The 14,688-nt window shown below is 46.2% G+C and overlaps 1 protein-coding gene across 9 annotated transcripts in view; it reads left to right on the top strand.

The window, feature by feature from the left end:
- tacc2 (transforming, acidic coiled-coil containing protein 2) overlaps positions 1 to 14,688 on the top strand; it is a 75,480-nt gene that overhangs the window by 45,961 nt on the left and 14,831 nt on the right. For all 9 annotated transcript variants that reach the window (XM_080781454.1, XM_080781461.1, XM_080781459.1 and 6 more), the window contains 7 exons: positions 6,774 to 6,880; positions 7,439 to 8,885; positions 10,951 to 10,999; positions 11,548 to 11,743; positions 13,128 to 13,177; positions 13,389 to 13,501; positions 14,010 to 14,166. In XM_080781454.1, coding sequence (XP_080637580.1) covers positions 6,774 to 6,880; positions 7,439 to 8,885; positions 10,951 to 10,999; positions 11,548 to 11,743; positions 13,128 to 13,177; positions 13,389 to 13,501; positions 14,010 to 14,166 — 2,119 coding nt within the window. The remainder of the gene's footprint in view (positions 1 to 6,773; positions 6,881 to 7,438; positions 8,886 to 10,950; positions 11,000 to 11,547; positions 11,744 to 13,127; positions 13,178 to 13,388; positions 13,502 to 14,009; positions 14,167 to 14,688) is intronic.

Here is a 14,688-nt window from a genome sequence, read left to right as displayed (position 1 = left end):
AATTAAAAATGCACACTAGGTTAGTACAGATAATGATAGCAATTCCTTCCAATGTTATGTGTATCAGGTGCCTGCTTGTCTGAAGAGTAAATGGTGCGTCTTTTATAGCGCCTTTATCCAAGGCGCTTTACATCGATTGTGCATTACATCCACCCATTCACACACACATTCATACACCGATGGCGGCGGAAACCATGCAAGGCACCAACCAGCACATCGGGAGCAATTAGGGGGTTCAGCGTCTTGCTCAAGGACACTTCGACACTAACTCTGGGGGAGCCCACAGGGTTCGAACAGGCAACCTTGCGGTTACCATCCGGAGACTCTTAACCCCTGAGCCACCGCCGCTGAGTGCTAGTTTAGACTGTGCTTTGCTTTCCTGTGAACAGGTCTGTCTGTCTGACTGATTGACAGACAGACAGACAGCAGAGCTTTTAATCTCTTTTAGAATTAATCTGAATTAATGTAATTATGGCCAAAAACTGGATGGACCGAGAGTAGACGGGGGGAGGGGGGCAAAGAGAGAGAGGCAGAGAGAGAGACACTGACTATGGGAGGCTTAGGCCAGAGGCGAAAGACAAAGTGAGAGAGGAACTACACATGGAAATGAGAAATAGGAAGGAAATAGAAGGTCAGAATCATTGACGTGGGTGTCCAGACAGATTGATATAATACTTTTATGCCTTATTTATGCTCCCATCATATGACGCTGTTATGGACCGAAAATACGTGGCTGATCTATAAGCTCACGTGTGGAGTTGTGAGTCCGTCTTAGGCAAAAATATAAATCGGGATATAGCAGGAGCAGCAACTAATCCAATGATTTGCTAATCCCACCAGCCTTGTGTTCATCGCTTCATTTCTTTAGTCCCAAGTAATCCCTCACTATGGCTTTAATGTATGCACCATGAGATGATGATGTTGCTTGTCGAAATGCACTTTGTCGGCTCGAAAAGGTCTTAATCTTCACGTACTGTACTCTTTAGTATAAAATATAGGGATAAGCCTTCATTTCAGTTATTCAGCACATTTTTGACGAAAAAAAAAAAACTGAAAAATAACCTTATTAGAGAAAATATATCATATATGAATACTGAAACCAGATATAATCATTATGCATGTAATATTGTACTATGTTATGTAAACTCTTCATTTCCATTTTCCAGCCATTCAGTTTGCAAAAAAAAATATAATTTGGGGACCCCCCCCCCCCAAAAATAATTTGGCGACCCCCATAGGGGTCGCGACCCACGGGTTGAGAACCCCTGCTATAGAGCGTTGCAGTCCCGCCCCCCTACGAGGACCCAGGAAATAATTTCCCGTTGATGCTTCAACAAATTGTTGCATGATTGATATCGCGACATGGCAGGGTGAATAGGTCTCTGATTGCTATAACATTACAGTGACCGATCCTTTCCTCATTTATATTTTTACTTACTCATGTTTACGCACTTACGTTCTCATCACGGGGTCCAAGTCCAACACCCAGGGGGTCCTTGAGAGCCTTCCAGTGGGTAAATTAATGATTTGACCAAATGGTAGTTTGTGTAACTCCAAGAGTGATTAAGAAAATGGATCTGGCTTACGTAAGGGATCCATTTGTGCACTCTCCCACTAACTGAGGATTTTAAGGGCATACTACACTTTAAGATGGTAACTTACTCACCTTTTAGGGGAAAGTGTGATCACCTTCACCTAAAAGGTGATTTTGAGCACCGAGCATCGACATCACATTTTAGAGGGGAGTTAGGTTATGACCTAAAATTGTAGCATGCAGCCACCTATACAGTATTGACAGGGGTCCCAGAAAATGTATCTGTGATATAATGCCTGTCAAACTGTGGGAACCAGTCGAAATGACAAAATAATCGAGAACCACTGTTTTAGCCAATCATGGGCGGATGACAGGTGGCTTTGGGGTTTACGTGCAGGAAGTGTAGCCCTCTCTGGGGGCTGGGAGCCCCCCCCCCCCCTCCCAGCACGTCTGTTTAGAGGGGATGAGGGCTTGGCCGCTGGCAGAAGAAGCATGTCTGTCGGAACCATAGCGACCATCTACCTCCCACTGCAGAGCTTCTGTTCTGCAGACAGCATCCCAGTCCCTTTGTTCCTGCCCCCCCCCCCCGACACACGCCGCAGTCTGCTTCGGCTCTGCTCTTTAAAAGGGAAGGGCTGTTGAAGACAGAAATAAGACATTCTTTTTTATTCAATTCAGTTAAAAAAATAAATAAACTCGTTTTAGTTGTCACCATGCTGTATTATATGGGCCATGAATGCAGCAGAATCCATAACACAAATGAACACGGGGACAAAACGACTACATTTTGCCATGTAGAAGCATTCGAGTAAAGCCTGATTCATAATATACCTACTACTACAGCCGAAAGCAGCAGATGTACAAGATCTGCTATTTCTGTCCATACAGACGAAGCACAATGGATGATGTGTAACCGCTGTATTTCTCTCCGTTTCTAAAACGCATCAAGGATTGATACTGTTGCCACAGCTAAGATCATTCCCTGCAGATATGTAATGGATAAATCTAGTAGTATGCCTTTAATTGTCTCCTGTGTCCTCGGATAGTCACTGAGATTTTTCTGGACCAATGGTTCTGTATATGCGTTGTGTGTGTGTGTGTGTGTGTGTGTGTGTGTGTGTGTGTGTGTGTGTGTGTGTGTGTGTGTGTGTGTGTGTGTGTGTGTGTGTGTGTGTGTGTGTGTGTGTGCGTGTGCGTGTGCGTGAACATGCATGAGGTATGAGTGCGCGCACGTCGTATCTGCGTCCACATGACACGTGTGTGCGTACTGCGCATGCGTGGCTGGATGTGTGCGCATGCGTGTTTGGACTGTGCCTGTGTTGGAACTGGCCACGCTGGCTTCTGCATCGCTGGAACATATGGCGGAGCGCAGCCTCCCTGTTGCCATAGCAACACTGTGTTTGCAGACGGAATGAGAAATGTCCTCTGCAAGGGCGCGCATCCGAGCACCGGCACAAACTCCCATTTCCCTCACAATTTCTAACAATTCTTTCTAATTATGATTCCAAGCTGGGGGCGTTTTTCAACATGACTATGCAGAAAATATCTCACATTTTATGTCAAATGTAAAATAAATAATTGTGTCAGGCCTATAGGTACCAGTGTTTCTCTCTCCCTCCGCCCTGTCACAGCTTATATTGGTGCTTTCTAGCCAAGCTGCAGATTCTGGCACAGAGAGACACTGCAACACAAGTTACAGCTTCATACCGAGGCTCTCCTCTCCATCCCTGCACTTACAGTATACTTTCCCCCAGGGGAGGTGGAGATATATTGACAATAACAATAAAGGGATTTTATTGGGTATTATTAATCCACCCCCACCACCACCACAACCCTGTCAAGAAGCGCTCTAATGTCGTTCAACTCTGAATCTTTGTAATGGATTAACCATTCGTTCGTTCGATTTTTCAAAAAATAGCAGACCTACAAGCTCGTAGCGCGCCACTCGGTGGCGCGCTACGAGCTTGTAGATCTGCTATTTTTCAATAGCTAAAGCACAACACGATGCATAACACCAAAAGGGGTTCCTGCGCAAAATGGGTTAAATGCTGGCTATAGTTGCAGCACCCTCTCTCAATTCAGTTAGCTGATCCATGTCTCACCGTAGGTGCTCCATGGTGTCATGGGTGACACGTTGTCACCATGGCCTTAGCCGTGGGCCTGTGGATGTGCGTGTGTGTGTGTGCGTGTGGCCACAAATCAATTGCACATGGGTACTCTAAACCTTGCCTCAGGTATTTTTTACAATCGATACCCTTTTTATTGTTCATTGTGAAAAGTACATTTTGTGGTATTGCCATCGGATAAACATTTCTGCAAACGCTGTGCAGAGCAATTTCACCCTCACAGCACTGTCTCCCACTATGCCTATGTGTAAAGCGAATCGAATTTTCATCCCGGTTTGAGCCGGCAAAGAACCATATTGAGAAAAGAAAGAAAGGTTTTAGCCCTATGTTGAAGAGCAAATTAAGGTGTCATGATGTCATCGTCTCAATGAGATAAGAACTGGGTCTTGCAGTCCAGAGTCTGCCAGGGTGTAGCATAAAGGGACTTCCACCGCGCCTCAAGGGACTGAGGCGGGCTACAGTCTCAGAAGCAGGACCGATGAACAGGAGCATCACAGACCAGTTCGAGCCCGGGTGTACTTTGTCACTGAGGGCTGTGGCTGGGCACACAGTAAAAGTGTTACTTTATCCAGTGATACTGTAACTCAGAAGAGTATACAAATGTAACCAAATGAACCCTTTCAGGGCCAATAAACAATTGATTGATTGATGGATTGAAATATTTGTTAACAGTTTGCAGAATGACAGTACGTTTCAAGCACAAACTCAATACAAAGACTGTTAACTGTGAGTGGACGACCCAATTAAGCATTACACTTGTTTATTTACAACAGGGTCCACCATGTTCAATTCATCAAAACATTTAGAGACGTACAAATAGACACTTCTATATAGTTAAAGAACAGAACAGGAATTCATCATAAAGGGAAAGAAACATACAGTGAGGGGGAAAAAGGTTTGTTGCAGACAGATTTTTATTATCATTATGATGCAGTGCACAATATGATCATTAATATGTGAGAGAGGGGAAGCAGCTGCTTTTTTAGGTATACCTGCATCAACTAGAGCCCGTCTTTGGAATGGACACAATCACAGCCAGCCTCCTGCTGGAGTAGAGTCAGCTTGTTGGGAGAAGAGGCGCGATATGGCATGAAAGGGAGGGAGGGAGAGAGAGGGAGGGAGGGAGGGAGGGAGGGAGGGAGAGGATATAGTGTGTGGCTGGCGGTGGGCTTCTGCAGACAGGCTGTGTCGTTTGGACCGTGAGGTGTTGTTCCCTCCTGGGGGAGATTTTAGATTAGATTAGATACGCGGAGCGGTGTGATGGGACATCGATTGTGAGCGGCATAAAGAAACAAAGGGGACGCGTTTGACGTTACAGAGTGTGGTGGTGGTGGTGGTGGGTGTCTTAACCTGCGGGTCAGGCAGTCGCCTGGTGTTTTTGCCGAGAGGTGTTGGTCAGCCAGCCAGCCAGTGGCCATGGCGGCAGTGAGTGCGTGGCAGGCTCTGTCTCCGCTGCAGTGGGCACGCTGGGGCTGGGACTCGCTGCTGGGAGGCTCCGGGGACGGGGACAGCCCGGGCTCGGACCCCACCCTGGGGCTGCTCCGCCGGCTCTCCTGGGGCACGCGTCACGACATCTTGCTCAGGGCTGCGGGGGAGCGGACGGTCGGACTGAGGTGAGAAACAGGACGGGGGAGGCTGGGGGCTATAGATGCTGGTCAGTCATCAGTCTGTGGGTGTTTTTATCTAAATAATATGAATGCATGTGTAGCTTCATTGTCCGGAATGATCATTCAGTATTCTCCTAGATTGGATCAATAATATTTTGCTCATTTTCAATCATTGACGTTGATATTTTTGCAGTTTGCAGTCTCTTTGTCCATCCTGGTACCCATCCATGCATGGCTGAGATCTATTTCGATATATTGTGTTGTGGTTGGGAGAGGTGGGGTGGTTGGAAGGGTTGAGTGAAACGTTATACGAAACGTTATACGTCTCCTCGCTGCAGATTCAGCGCTTTAATTTCTAGGTGCCCCACAGTAATCCACCGGGGGGGACACATACAGGAGCACATGCTGAGCCAGGCTTTTGCTTCTATGGACATACTGTAGACATTTCTGCATAATTCATTAATCATGGTACACTGTACAATGTGCTGATGTATTAACCCATTTTGGCCTGACGTCGAAATGAATGAAAAAAGAAAAAAAAGTCTTCTGAAAGAATATATATATATTCAAAGATCTGTGTCGCATTTTCACGATCTTTCAAAAATAGCAGACCTATACAAGCTCGTAGCTTGTAGATCTGCTATTTTTCAATAGCTAAATTATAACATACATGTTTAAAACACCAAAAAGGGGTTCCCGCCCCAAAATGGGTTAAAAACATATTTGAGGATGTGAAATATCCAAATTGAGTGGCATCAAATATTGAGCCTGCTCGGTTTCATTGTTGGAATGAGTGATGATGTGAAGTTGCATGGTAATGAATGGAGCAACACAACACAGTACCGCTATGTAATACCAATCTGTATCTGTCTCAATATACTACGCAAACAGTCAGAAATGTGAAATGAACCACCGCTCTGCCTGAAGAAGGACCGAAAGCTTGCAAAATAAATACTTTGTGCGCAGATCTGAGTTGTGCGGAGCTTCCCTTTATTTTTTTCATAATACGCAGTAAACAGTAAAATGGTGCTCTCTAGGAAACTGTCTATCAAATTAAAGACAAACTAAAAATTGCCGATCTACAAGCTCACAAACAACGTGTTTATAGTTATACAATGCGTCGTGAGATTGTTAGAAATTCTATTTTAGAAAATGTATATATATATTTTTTTTTTCTTTTAGTATTTGGAAGATTTTCGCCTATAATGATGACATGCCCAAGCCCCAAGGTAGTTCCTCAAGAAGATCAAATTAATGTCTGCTGATCTTGAGGTGTTTCTAGCATTTCAATGGATTGCATAAAGAAAGGTTTCTGCCCCCCCCCCCCCCCGCCCCCACACCCCCCTTTTTTGCTGTGTCTAAAAGAGGGAAAAGCGGTTCCCATATTTCCTTTAGTTTCAGAATGGCTGATGGAGACGCAGTCAACACTTCTGGTCACAGTTGAAGACATTTGAATCTGATTCACATATTTTGGCTGACTTTGTGTCCCATTCTGCTCTGTTGTAGGAGCTCAGACTCCGACGGAGCGTTTGAGACCCCCGAGTCCACTACTCCAGTAGAGGCCACCTCCCCTACAGATGACCACGCCCATCAGCTGATATCCGATGACACAGGTACCGTATGTTCATAGAATTCCACATTTTCTCTGACGTGCAATTCTCACATGCCCCCAAAGGCCCATTGTCAGAGATTTCAGCTAAAGGCAGGATTGAAAGGATATTAAGGCCGTTTGGAATTTGGGCTTATTGTGACCTCTAGTGGAATCGGGCAGTACTGCACATGTACCAGTCTGTTGAGCCCACCACTGCATAAGGCAGGCACTCTGGGGGATAGCAGGTTGCTATTTTATTAACTACTATTTCCTGGTTGAATAATCTCTACCGTACCTTAATCACAAGTGTCGTGCCCCTGACAGACATAATAATGTATCATTCCCTGATGAAGGATTAACCACCGACACGTTGGATTCATGTCTTAACCTGCCGCGTCCTAATACAGTATTGGCACTCTGGCTATTGGCGTGTGCGGCCACTTTCCTGTTTTACCAAGAGTCCCTCTTCAAGATATAACAATTTAAACAAAACAAACTAGACTGTAACTATAGCTAACCCACGCATACAATTTCTCATCTCAGCCTACAATTAAAGATCTGCTTATTACAATGTCTGCAGGTTTCGACTCGGTAGCAGACCCGTCAGTCGGTGAGCCCGCATCTGATGTAAGTTCAGCCGCTCCACTCAGCCGCTCGCTGTCTATTGTCTTTGATGAAGACAAGCCCATTGCAGCCAGTGGCCAATACAACATAGAGGTTCTCCCTCCGGGGTCACCGGGCCACAGTCTGACCCGCTCCCTAAGTTTCCAGGCCGGAGAGCCGGAAAACGAATCTTCTTCGGGAGACTTCCGTCCGCACTCCGAGTCCTTCAGCGTAGGCGGCGGCGGCACCGACAGTCTCCGCCGGCCCAAGCCGAAAGTCCGTCCCGGATCCGTGAAGAAGAAGCAGCCTCTCACTAGGCAAAGCTCCAACCCCGAAAGCGCCCGAGCGGCCTCCTCCTCCGGCTCCAGCCCGGAGGTGAAGAAGAGGACCAGCCGGTCTCGGGCGGCCAGCCCGCTGCAGGCGCAGGAGGCGCCCGACAGAGCCACCCCGAGCCCCGGAGGAACCCTCCGCAGGGCCAGGAAGACGCGCGTGGAGACCCCTCCTCCGCTCCCGGAGGAGAGCAGTCACGCCAGCCCGGAGGAGAGCCAACCCGCCCCTACCTTAGCCCTCTGCCGGGAGGAGACCCCGCCTCTCCCTGTGCACCCGGCGCCTGTTGAAGACGACGTCTCCCCCGTCCCCCCCGGCGCCTCGTACAGCTGGGACCCGGACAACTTTGACGACATCGATCCTTTCCAGACGAGAGGAGGGAGCCAAATCGCCAACTCCCCCCTGCTGGGCCGGAGATCTCCGGTGGGCGCCGCCACCGTAGCCGAGCCGCCGGGTAGCCCCCCGCTCGTTGCCGCAGGTGAGCCGCCGCCTCCCCCCCGCGACCCCCCGGCCCCTGTCAGAGAACCCACGAGTAGTCTGGAGGAGCAGCCCATTGTCTCCAAGCGTCAGCCGGTGAGGCTGGAGTTCGACTACTCCGAGGAGAGCGGTGAGGCCGCGCCACGCCAGGCCTCTCCTCCTCCTCCCCCCAAGAAGCTGGGCAAGAAGCCCGGCGCTAAGATGCCCCTGAGGAGACCCAAGTTGGGGCTGAAGAAGGCCCCGGCGCCTGCGCAGACGGAGCAGCTGGACAATGCCCCCAACGAGGACGACGTCCCCGTCCCCAAAGTGGCCTACAACTTTGACCCCGACAAGTGGGAGGATCCCAACTTCAACCCCTTCTCGGCCAAGAAAGGCATCCCCAACTCGCCCAAACTGTCCAGGGCTCCCTGCAGCTTTGACCCCAACGCCTTCGACGACGACTCGGCGGATCCTTTCAAGTCCTCCAATAAAATGGGCAGCTCTCCCCCGAAGGCCGCCTCGGCGTCTTTCGAGGCGACGACGGCGGCCAATGACAATGACGTGGAGAACGACAACGTCGGCGAACTGGGCGATCTCAATCAGAACAAGCCAGCCAAGAAGAAAAAGACTCCGATCAAAAGGTTTGTTCACTGTAACGCCAGTACATTCATCTGTTCTGCGAACGCCCAGGGGCCCCTTCAGGTGGACCCCCAGCTGAATGATGGATAGTTAGGACGGTCTGTAACTCCAAGAGCGTACAAATGGAACCAAATGGACCATGTACGGGTCCACCTGGTTCCATGTGTACACTCTCAGAATTAAGTGAACACTGAGACACTAGGGCCCTATTTTCGCCATGCCTTATCTCTAAACTAGCCGATCAACACACTGTGAGCTTGTTTTTTAAAATAGTAAAAAAAAATATGGCCAAGAGGTTTAGGGATGAGGGGTTTATCACTGATGAACATATGACCCTTAGTTAGAGTTTAGATTGAGGTCCATGACCCTAACGAACGCACATCAAACCTTGGGGGTCCTTGGTGGAGAATCACTGGGATTAGGCCACATTCATTCAAAGGCTTTGTATTCATGGGTAGGATCCGTGCGTCATTGTACCCCGTGTGTCTACTGTGCCAGTGTCCCCCGTCTGTCTGTCTCTCTGTCACCTGTGTCTGTGTATTCTGTGTATGTCACAGGAAGTCCAAGGGTGCCTCCTCTCTTTGTTGTCTGTTGTAAGTACAGGGGCAAAGCCGCAACACGAGCATCTGCTGTATGCTTTTTTTTTTAACCCCTTTTTTCCCCGACATGCTTCTCCTGATAACGGCACGTCACCCGTAATGCTGTCCCTCCCTTTTCAATGAACAGAAACGAGATGGCAGGTTTTGTAGCCCTGCCGCCGTCCGCCGCAATGTTTGACTTCTCCGATACCTTTTATGGTTTCTGTCATTGTTTCGTTTCTGTATCGTTTGTATCATTGCTTAGTTTTTGTATCATTTTTTTATCACGTTTTATACTTTCATAGTGTCATTGAAGTATCATTCATTGAGCCTTGTGTATAACCAGTTCCTCACAGCAACACTATGAGCACAGAAGTCTGATGTCATTTACACATCCTACCTGGGTCGCATCCCCCCCCCCCCCCCCCCCCCCCCATTCTGAATTCCCATATACTTCTTTTTTTCATAACGCGTCAAATAAGAACCATGTTCCACAAATAAACAAATGATCCCGGCTGTTCATATGGATATGAAGAATCGACAGCCGAATTAGTAAAATCTTCCCCGGAAACAGACCGTAACAAATATGAACTATACAGAGCCACCTCCTCCTCCGACAATATCGCAGAGACAGAATCGTTTTGTGCTTATCTTTGGATAGAGTTGTGGTCCAAAAACTAAAATAAAACTAAGATATGACAGCATTATTCTCCATAGAGAAATTTAGGATTTTTTTTCTACGTCCGGATACCCCGTCCAGGACAGGCTTCAGACGCGCCTCCTCAGGAAGACGTGGCTCAGACCCGAACCCATTAGATTTGGCGTTGATTCCAACATGTATTTGCACAGTATAACCCATTTTGACCTTCTAAAAATGTCTTCTACATCCTGACAGTTTTCTGAAAAAGCTATGTATAGAAACATAGCTTTTCAGTGGTTCTTCGATTTTTCAAAAATAGCAGACCTACAAGCTCGTAGCGTGCCACTCGCTCGGTGGCGCGCTATAAGCTTGTAGATCTGCTATTGGGATAAAACAGCAAAGCTCCGTCCATTAACTCCATCCACCTCTAATTTTACCTGCCATTCATTTCAAATGAAAACATGCAATTACTAAACCTTAATTTAGCAGTTAATCTACTCATACTGTACAGTAAGTAATACACTTACGTGTCGTATATATATATATATATATATATATATATATATATATATATATATATATATATATATATATATACTACTGTATATACATGTATATCTATTAGCAGAGTATTCATTAATGTCGTCATTTCACGCTAAAGCATTGCTATTTGTAGATCACCGCTGAGAGTTATTTTCATATTTTTGCATTTGCATATTTGACATACCGGTACATACATTGGAGGTGTCAGGAAAAAAACAGAAAAAAAATTGAGTACTAGGTTGTTTGTGTTTATTAGTGATAGATTAAAAAAGTTACCATCCATTGTTTTTTTTGCCTTTGTTTCAGTAACACTTTCAGAGTGAAGAGGTCGCCTAAGAAATCACCGACTGAACAGGTGACTAATTGGCGCGGGACACTGGCTATCCATCTGCATCATGTGTTTGTCACAGTTATTACATAATCGCCTACTACAAATTACTGGAGATAATCGCTTTTTTGGGGCAAATTTACCATTATTAACCAACCGTTTCCATGTTGAAAAGTTTTCATGCATTTTAAAACATTAGCCCTTAGTGTAATCGTGACAGCCCTAACACTGGCAAAATATGAATCAGGCAGATGTGTAATTGGCCACGGACCCCTGTCTGAAAATATTTTCAGATGCGAGTTAAAAACTTTCACTGTCAAAGAATATATAATTATTCAAAGATAAAAAAAAAATGGCTCTAGATAGATCTACAAGCTCATAGCACGCCAAGTGGCGTGCTACGAGCTTGTAGGTCTGCTATTTCTGAAAAATCGTGAAAATATTTATTTCAGAAAACTGGAGGATTTAGAACATTTTTTTTACATTTCTAATTAAAGTGGTTCACCGCTAAGCCAGGCGACACACATACGTTCCTAAATGGTTCAATGGTTCTTATCCCTTGCCTCCCGGACCAGGAGCCCGCTCCAGTGGACGAAGGCCCCTCTGTCCATCCGCAGGACGATCACGCCACCGACGAGGAGAAGCTGGCCTCCTCCGGCGGTCACAAGTGGTCAGCCCGGCACGACATGGACCCCGACGGCCAGGACTTCCCTCAGCCCAGCGACCTCACGTCCTTCGTCAACGAGAGCAATCTGCCTCGCCAGACTCAAGGTTAGGAAGCCGCGCACGACGGAAGGGAGGTCAAGTCATCATTTAAATATAGTCAGAAGGGATTCTGTGTGTTCGACGGTATTGATGTGCACGCACGTCTCTGTGCTGTGTCTTTGTTTTGTATTCTCCCAGGCGAACGGAGATCTCTCGTATTTTTTTTTGTCTCCAAATTGTTTCCACTTTGTTTTAGGCCCTACATTGAGCTTAGATGCTCAGTCAGTGTGTACTGGCAGCAGTTGAGTTCCCAGTTCACACCACAGATTTCCGTGTTTAATTTTTGTGCCTGTTTCCAGTCCTGAATTGTTAGCCATGCCATTAAAATATAAAAAAACATGTTCTGGCAATTCAGGTCTGGTGACTCCGTCTATGGCGGTGTTAGACTCGGTTGGAAATCTGATACAGCGGCTGATTGGCTCACAGTTTCAACTCGATGAAGTCAAACAACAAACATGGCTGCCCCCACTGTGGTAACTTGCGACCGTATCGATCTGGCTATTAAAATCTATGATAAATTGTTTCTTTACAGAAACGACAAGTTTTCAGAAACATATTTTACTGTGTTTGTTTACTTTACATGCTAGTAGCAGTCTGCATTTGTTTGGTTAGCCACATTGACAACGACGTCATCCGCTTTGCCACTATTTTGATTGGTTGGTGTGTACCAATCACCGAAGACTGCCGCTTTGACAACGCCCATCCCAGAAACTGCTGCCGTGGGGATGGCTTTCAGTCTGAATAATGAAGTGAAACCAGTGTCTACCATTTAAATGCCTGAGCTGTCAAATTTGCCCCCTGGTGCTCAATAACTGACATTACAGGCAACAGATTAATCTCTGCAATGCACATGTGACTAGTAAACAAGATGAATTTGTTCTGTATGTAAGCTACCGTCAACTTGTTTCAGCTTCAACGCTGTTAAACAATGGCTAAAACTAAACGGTCTCAACTGCGTTATGCTAGTCTGTGCATTTCACCCAAAATGATTTCAACACCGGGATGTTGTAAAGGTCAAATGTATTGAAGTTTCTTGTGACACACGGGATACACTCGAAAGCACAGCGATGCAAGACCATTAATTTAGCTGCACTATTGATTTTTTGGTCTGCTGGTGTAATGAACTGGGAATGGCCCAGTTCTCGACTGCCCCCATACCCCCCATAAGGGCCACCCTTCCCAGAGGCTGTGTCTGGCTGAGAAGCATCTGGGTCATGGATGGAAATAACTGACTGCCCCCTCCCTGCCTCACAACTGGCTCTGGGCGTCTTGTCCCACCAGCACTGAGCCTGAAGTTCACTCCTAGAAAGGTTACTGATCCCTCATCTCGTCTCCTCTGTGTCTAACAGTCCATTTGTATTCTCTCCCTCTATCTCTCTCTCTCTCTCAGTGCCGGACTATGAAATTGAGTACATGGAAAAGATTGGCTCCTCCACACCTGTGAGTATTTGAGGTTATTTTATGTTCTTGGATTTTAACCACTGAAAACCTTTAGACAATTATTATTGACAGTTTGACAATTCTGAAGATAGTAGTTATTTAGTTTCAACATGCAACTGCATGTTGTTTGTTTTTGGGCACGTACGAGTTGGTGTGCCTCACTGCTATTGTTCTAATCTAGACTCTTTGTATTTCTTTGTCTGATTTGTAGCCCTTGTCCGTGAAGAAGCCATCTCTGTACCTGAAGCTAGACTCTGTGACTCCTGACAACTTGAGCAAAAACTCCTGCTCGCATGGCTCTGAGCCTAGCTCCCCCTGCACAGGGTAAACACTCCAACTCACAGTGATTCTGGGCCTACTGTAGCTGCTGCTGTCGCGTAAAAAATACAAAAAAACTGCTGACATGGCTTTAGTGGGCGCAGTACACATTGCACTACATACATACACAATTGACAAGCCTATACTTCAGACGGACACATTTAAGTCTATTACTGTTCTAGTTCTAGTCAATATAGTAACAGATGTTTGTACTACAAAAAAAACATGATTTGCACTGCAGAATAACAACAATAGAATAATAGTGTAATTGGACAACATGTGCTTGTCAGCATGTACCTCGTATTATGTAAGGCCGTGCCTAGTTCACGCATATATAATCACACTTGATTACATTTGACCGCAGTTTCAACCGGCACTTAATTAGCACTACTATCCATCACTCTGTAGGCATGATGTAAGTGTCAAATATCTCCCTTCCTCTCTCTCTCTCTCTCTCTCTCTCTCTCTCTCTCTCTCTCTCTCTCTCTCTCTCTCTCCCCCTCTCTCTCTCTAGGAGTTTTGAGGAGATGGAGGCCCAGATAAGCGCAGGGATGAAGACGCCGGTGCTGTGTTCTCGGCCCGGTCCCGAGGGCTCCTCGGGAGGAGACAAAGGCAGGAAGAGGGAGAGCGAGGCGCTCAGTCGAACGCAGAGCGCCGAGCGAGACGAGCAGGTGAGTCGACTGCACAGCCTCCCTCCTCCTCCTCCGCCACCATCACCATTATCCTGTTGGATAACATGATACCGTCTTGTCTTTGCCATTAGCTTCACCGTTATTTTGAGACGAAAAAACATTCAGTAACACTTTATATGACGAAACCCCTGTCTATAATGCATTTTTTGCATAATGCATTATACTCTGCTTGTAACACTGTATGACTATAGTTATACTCATTAGTATAGTTGACCTTATAAGTCATTGCAAATGCTTCATATGTTATTGTTCTAAAGCATTGGGTATTTATGAGTACTAATTATTATATGGTTGTAAGCAAATTATATTGCATTATAAAAAGGGTTTTGTAATGCTATATATATATAGACATAGTCCTCATAGAAAGTGTTACAAAAACATACAGTGCTTTTCTTTGATTTTCCCAGTTCTTATGCCATGTCATTGTTTCGACAGTAGGGGGAGACAAAGCCCCACGCTGTCGATAGCATTTAACTGGTTTAATCAGTCTCTTATTAAAGC

Source organism: Protomyctophum bolini (genome assembly GCF_963924005.1).
Source record: "Protomyctophum bolini genome assembly, chromosome: 14".
NCBI lineage: Eukaryota > Metazoa > Chordata > Actinopteri > Myctophiformes > Myctophidae > Protomyctophum > Protomyctophum bolini.
The sequence above is the reverse complement of the archived record's forward strand: the minus strand, read 5'-3'. Positions and strand labels throughout refer to the sequence as shown.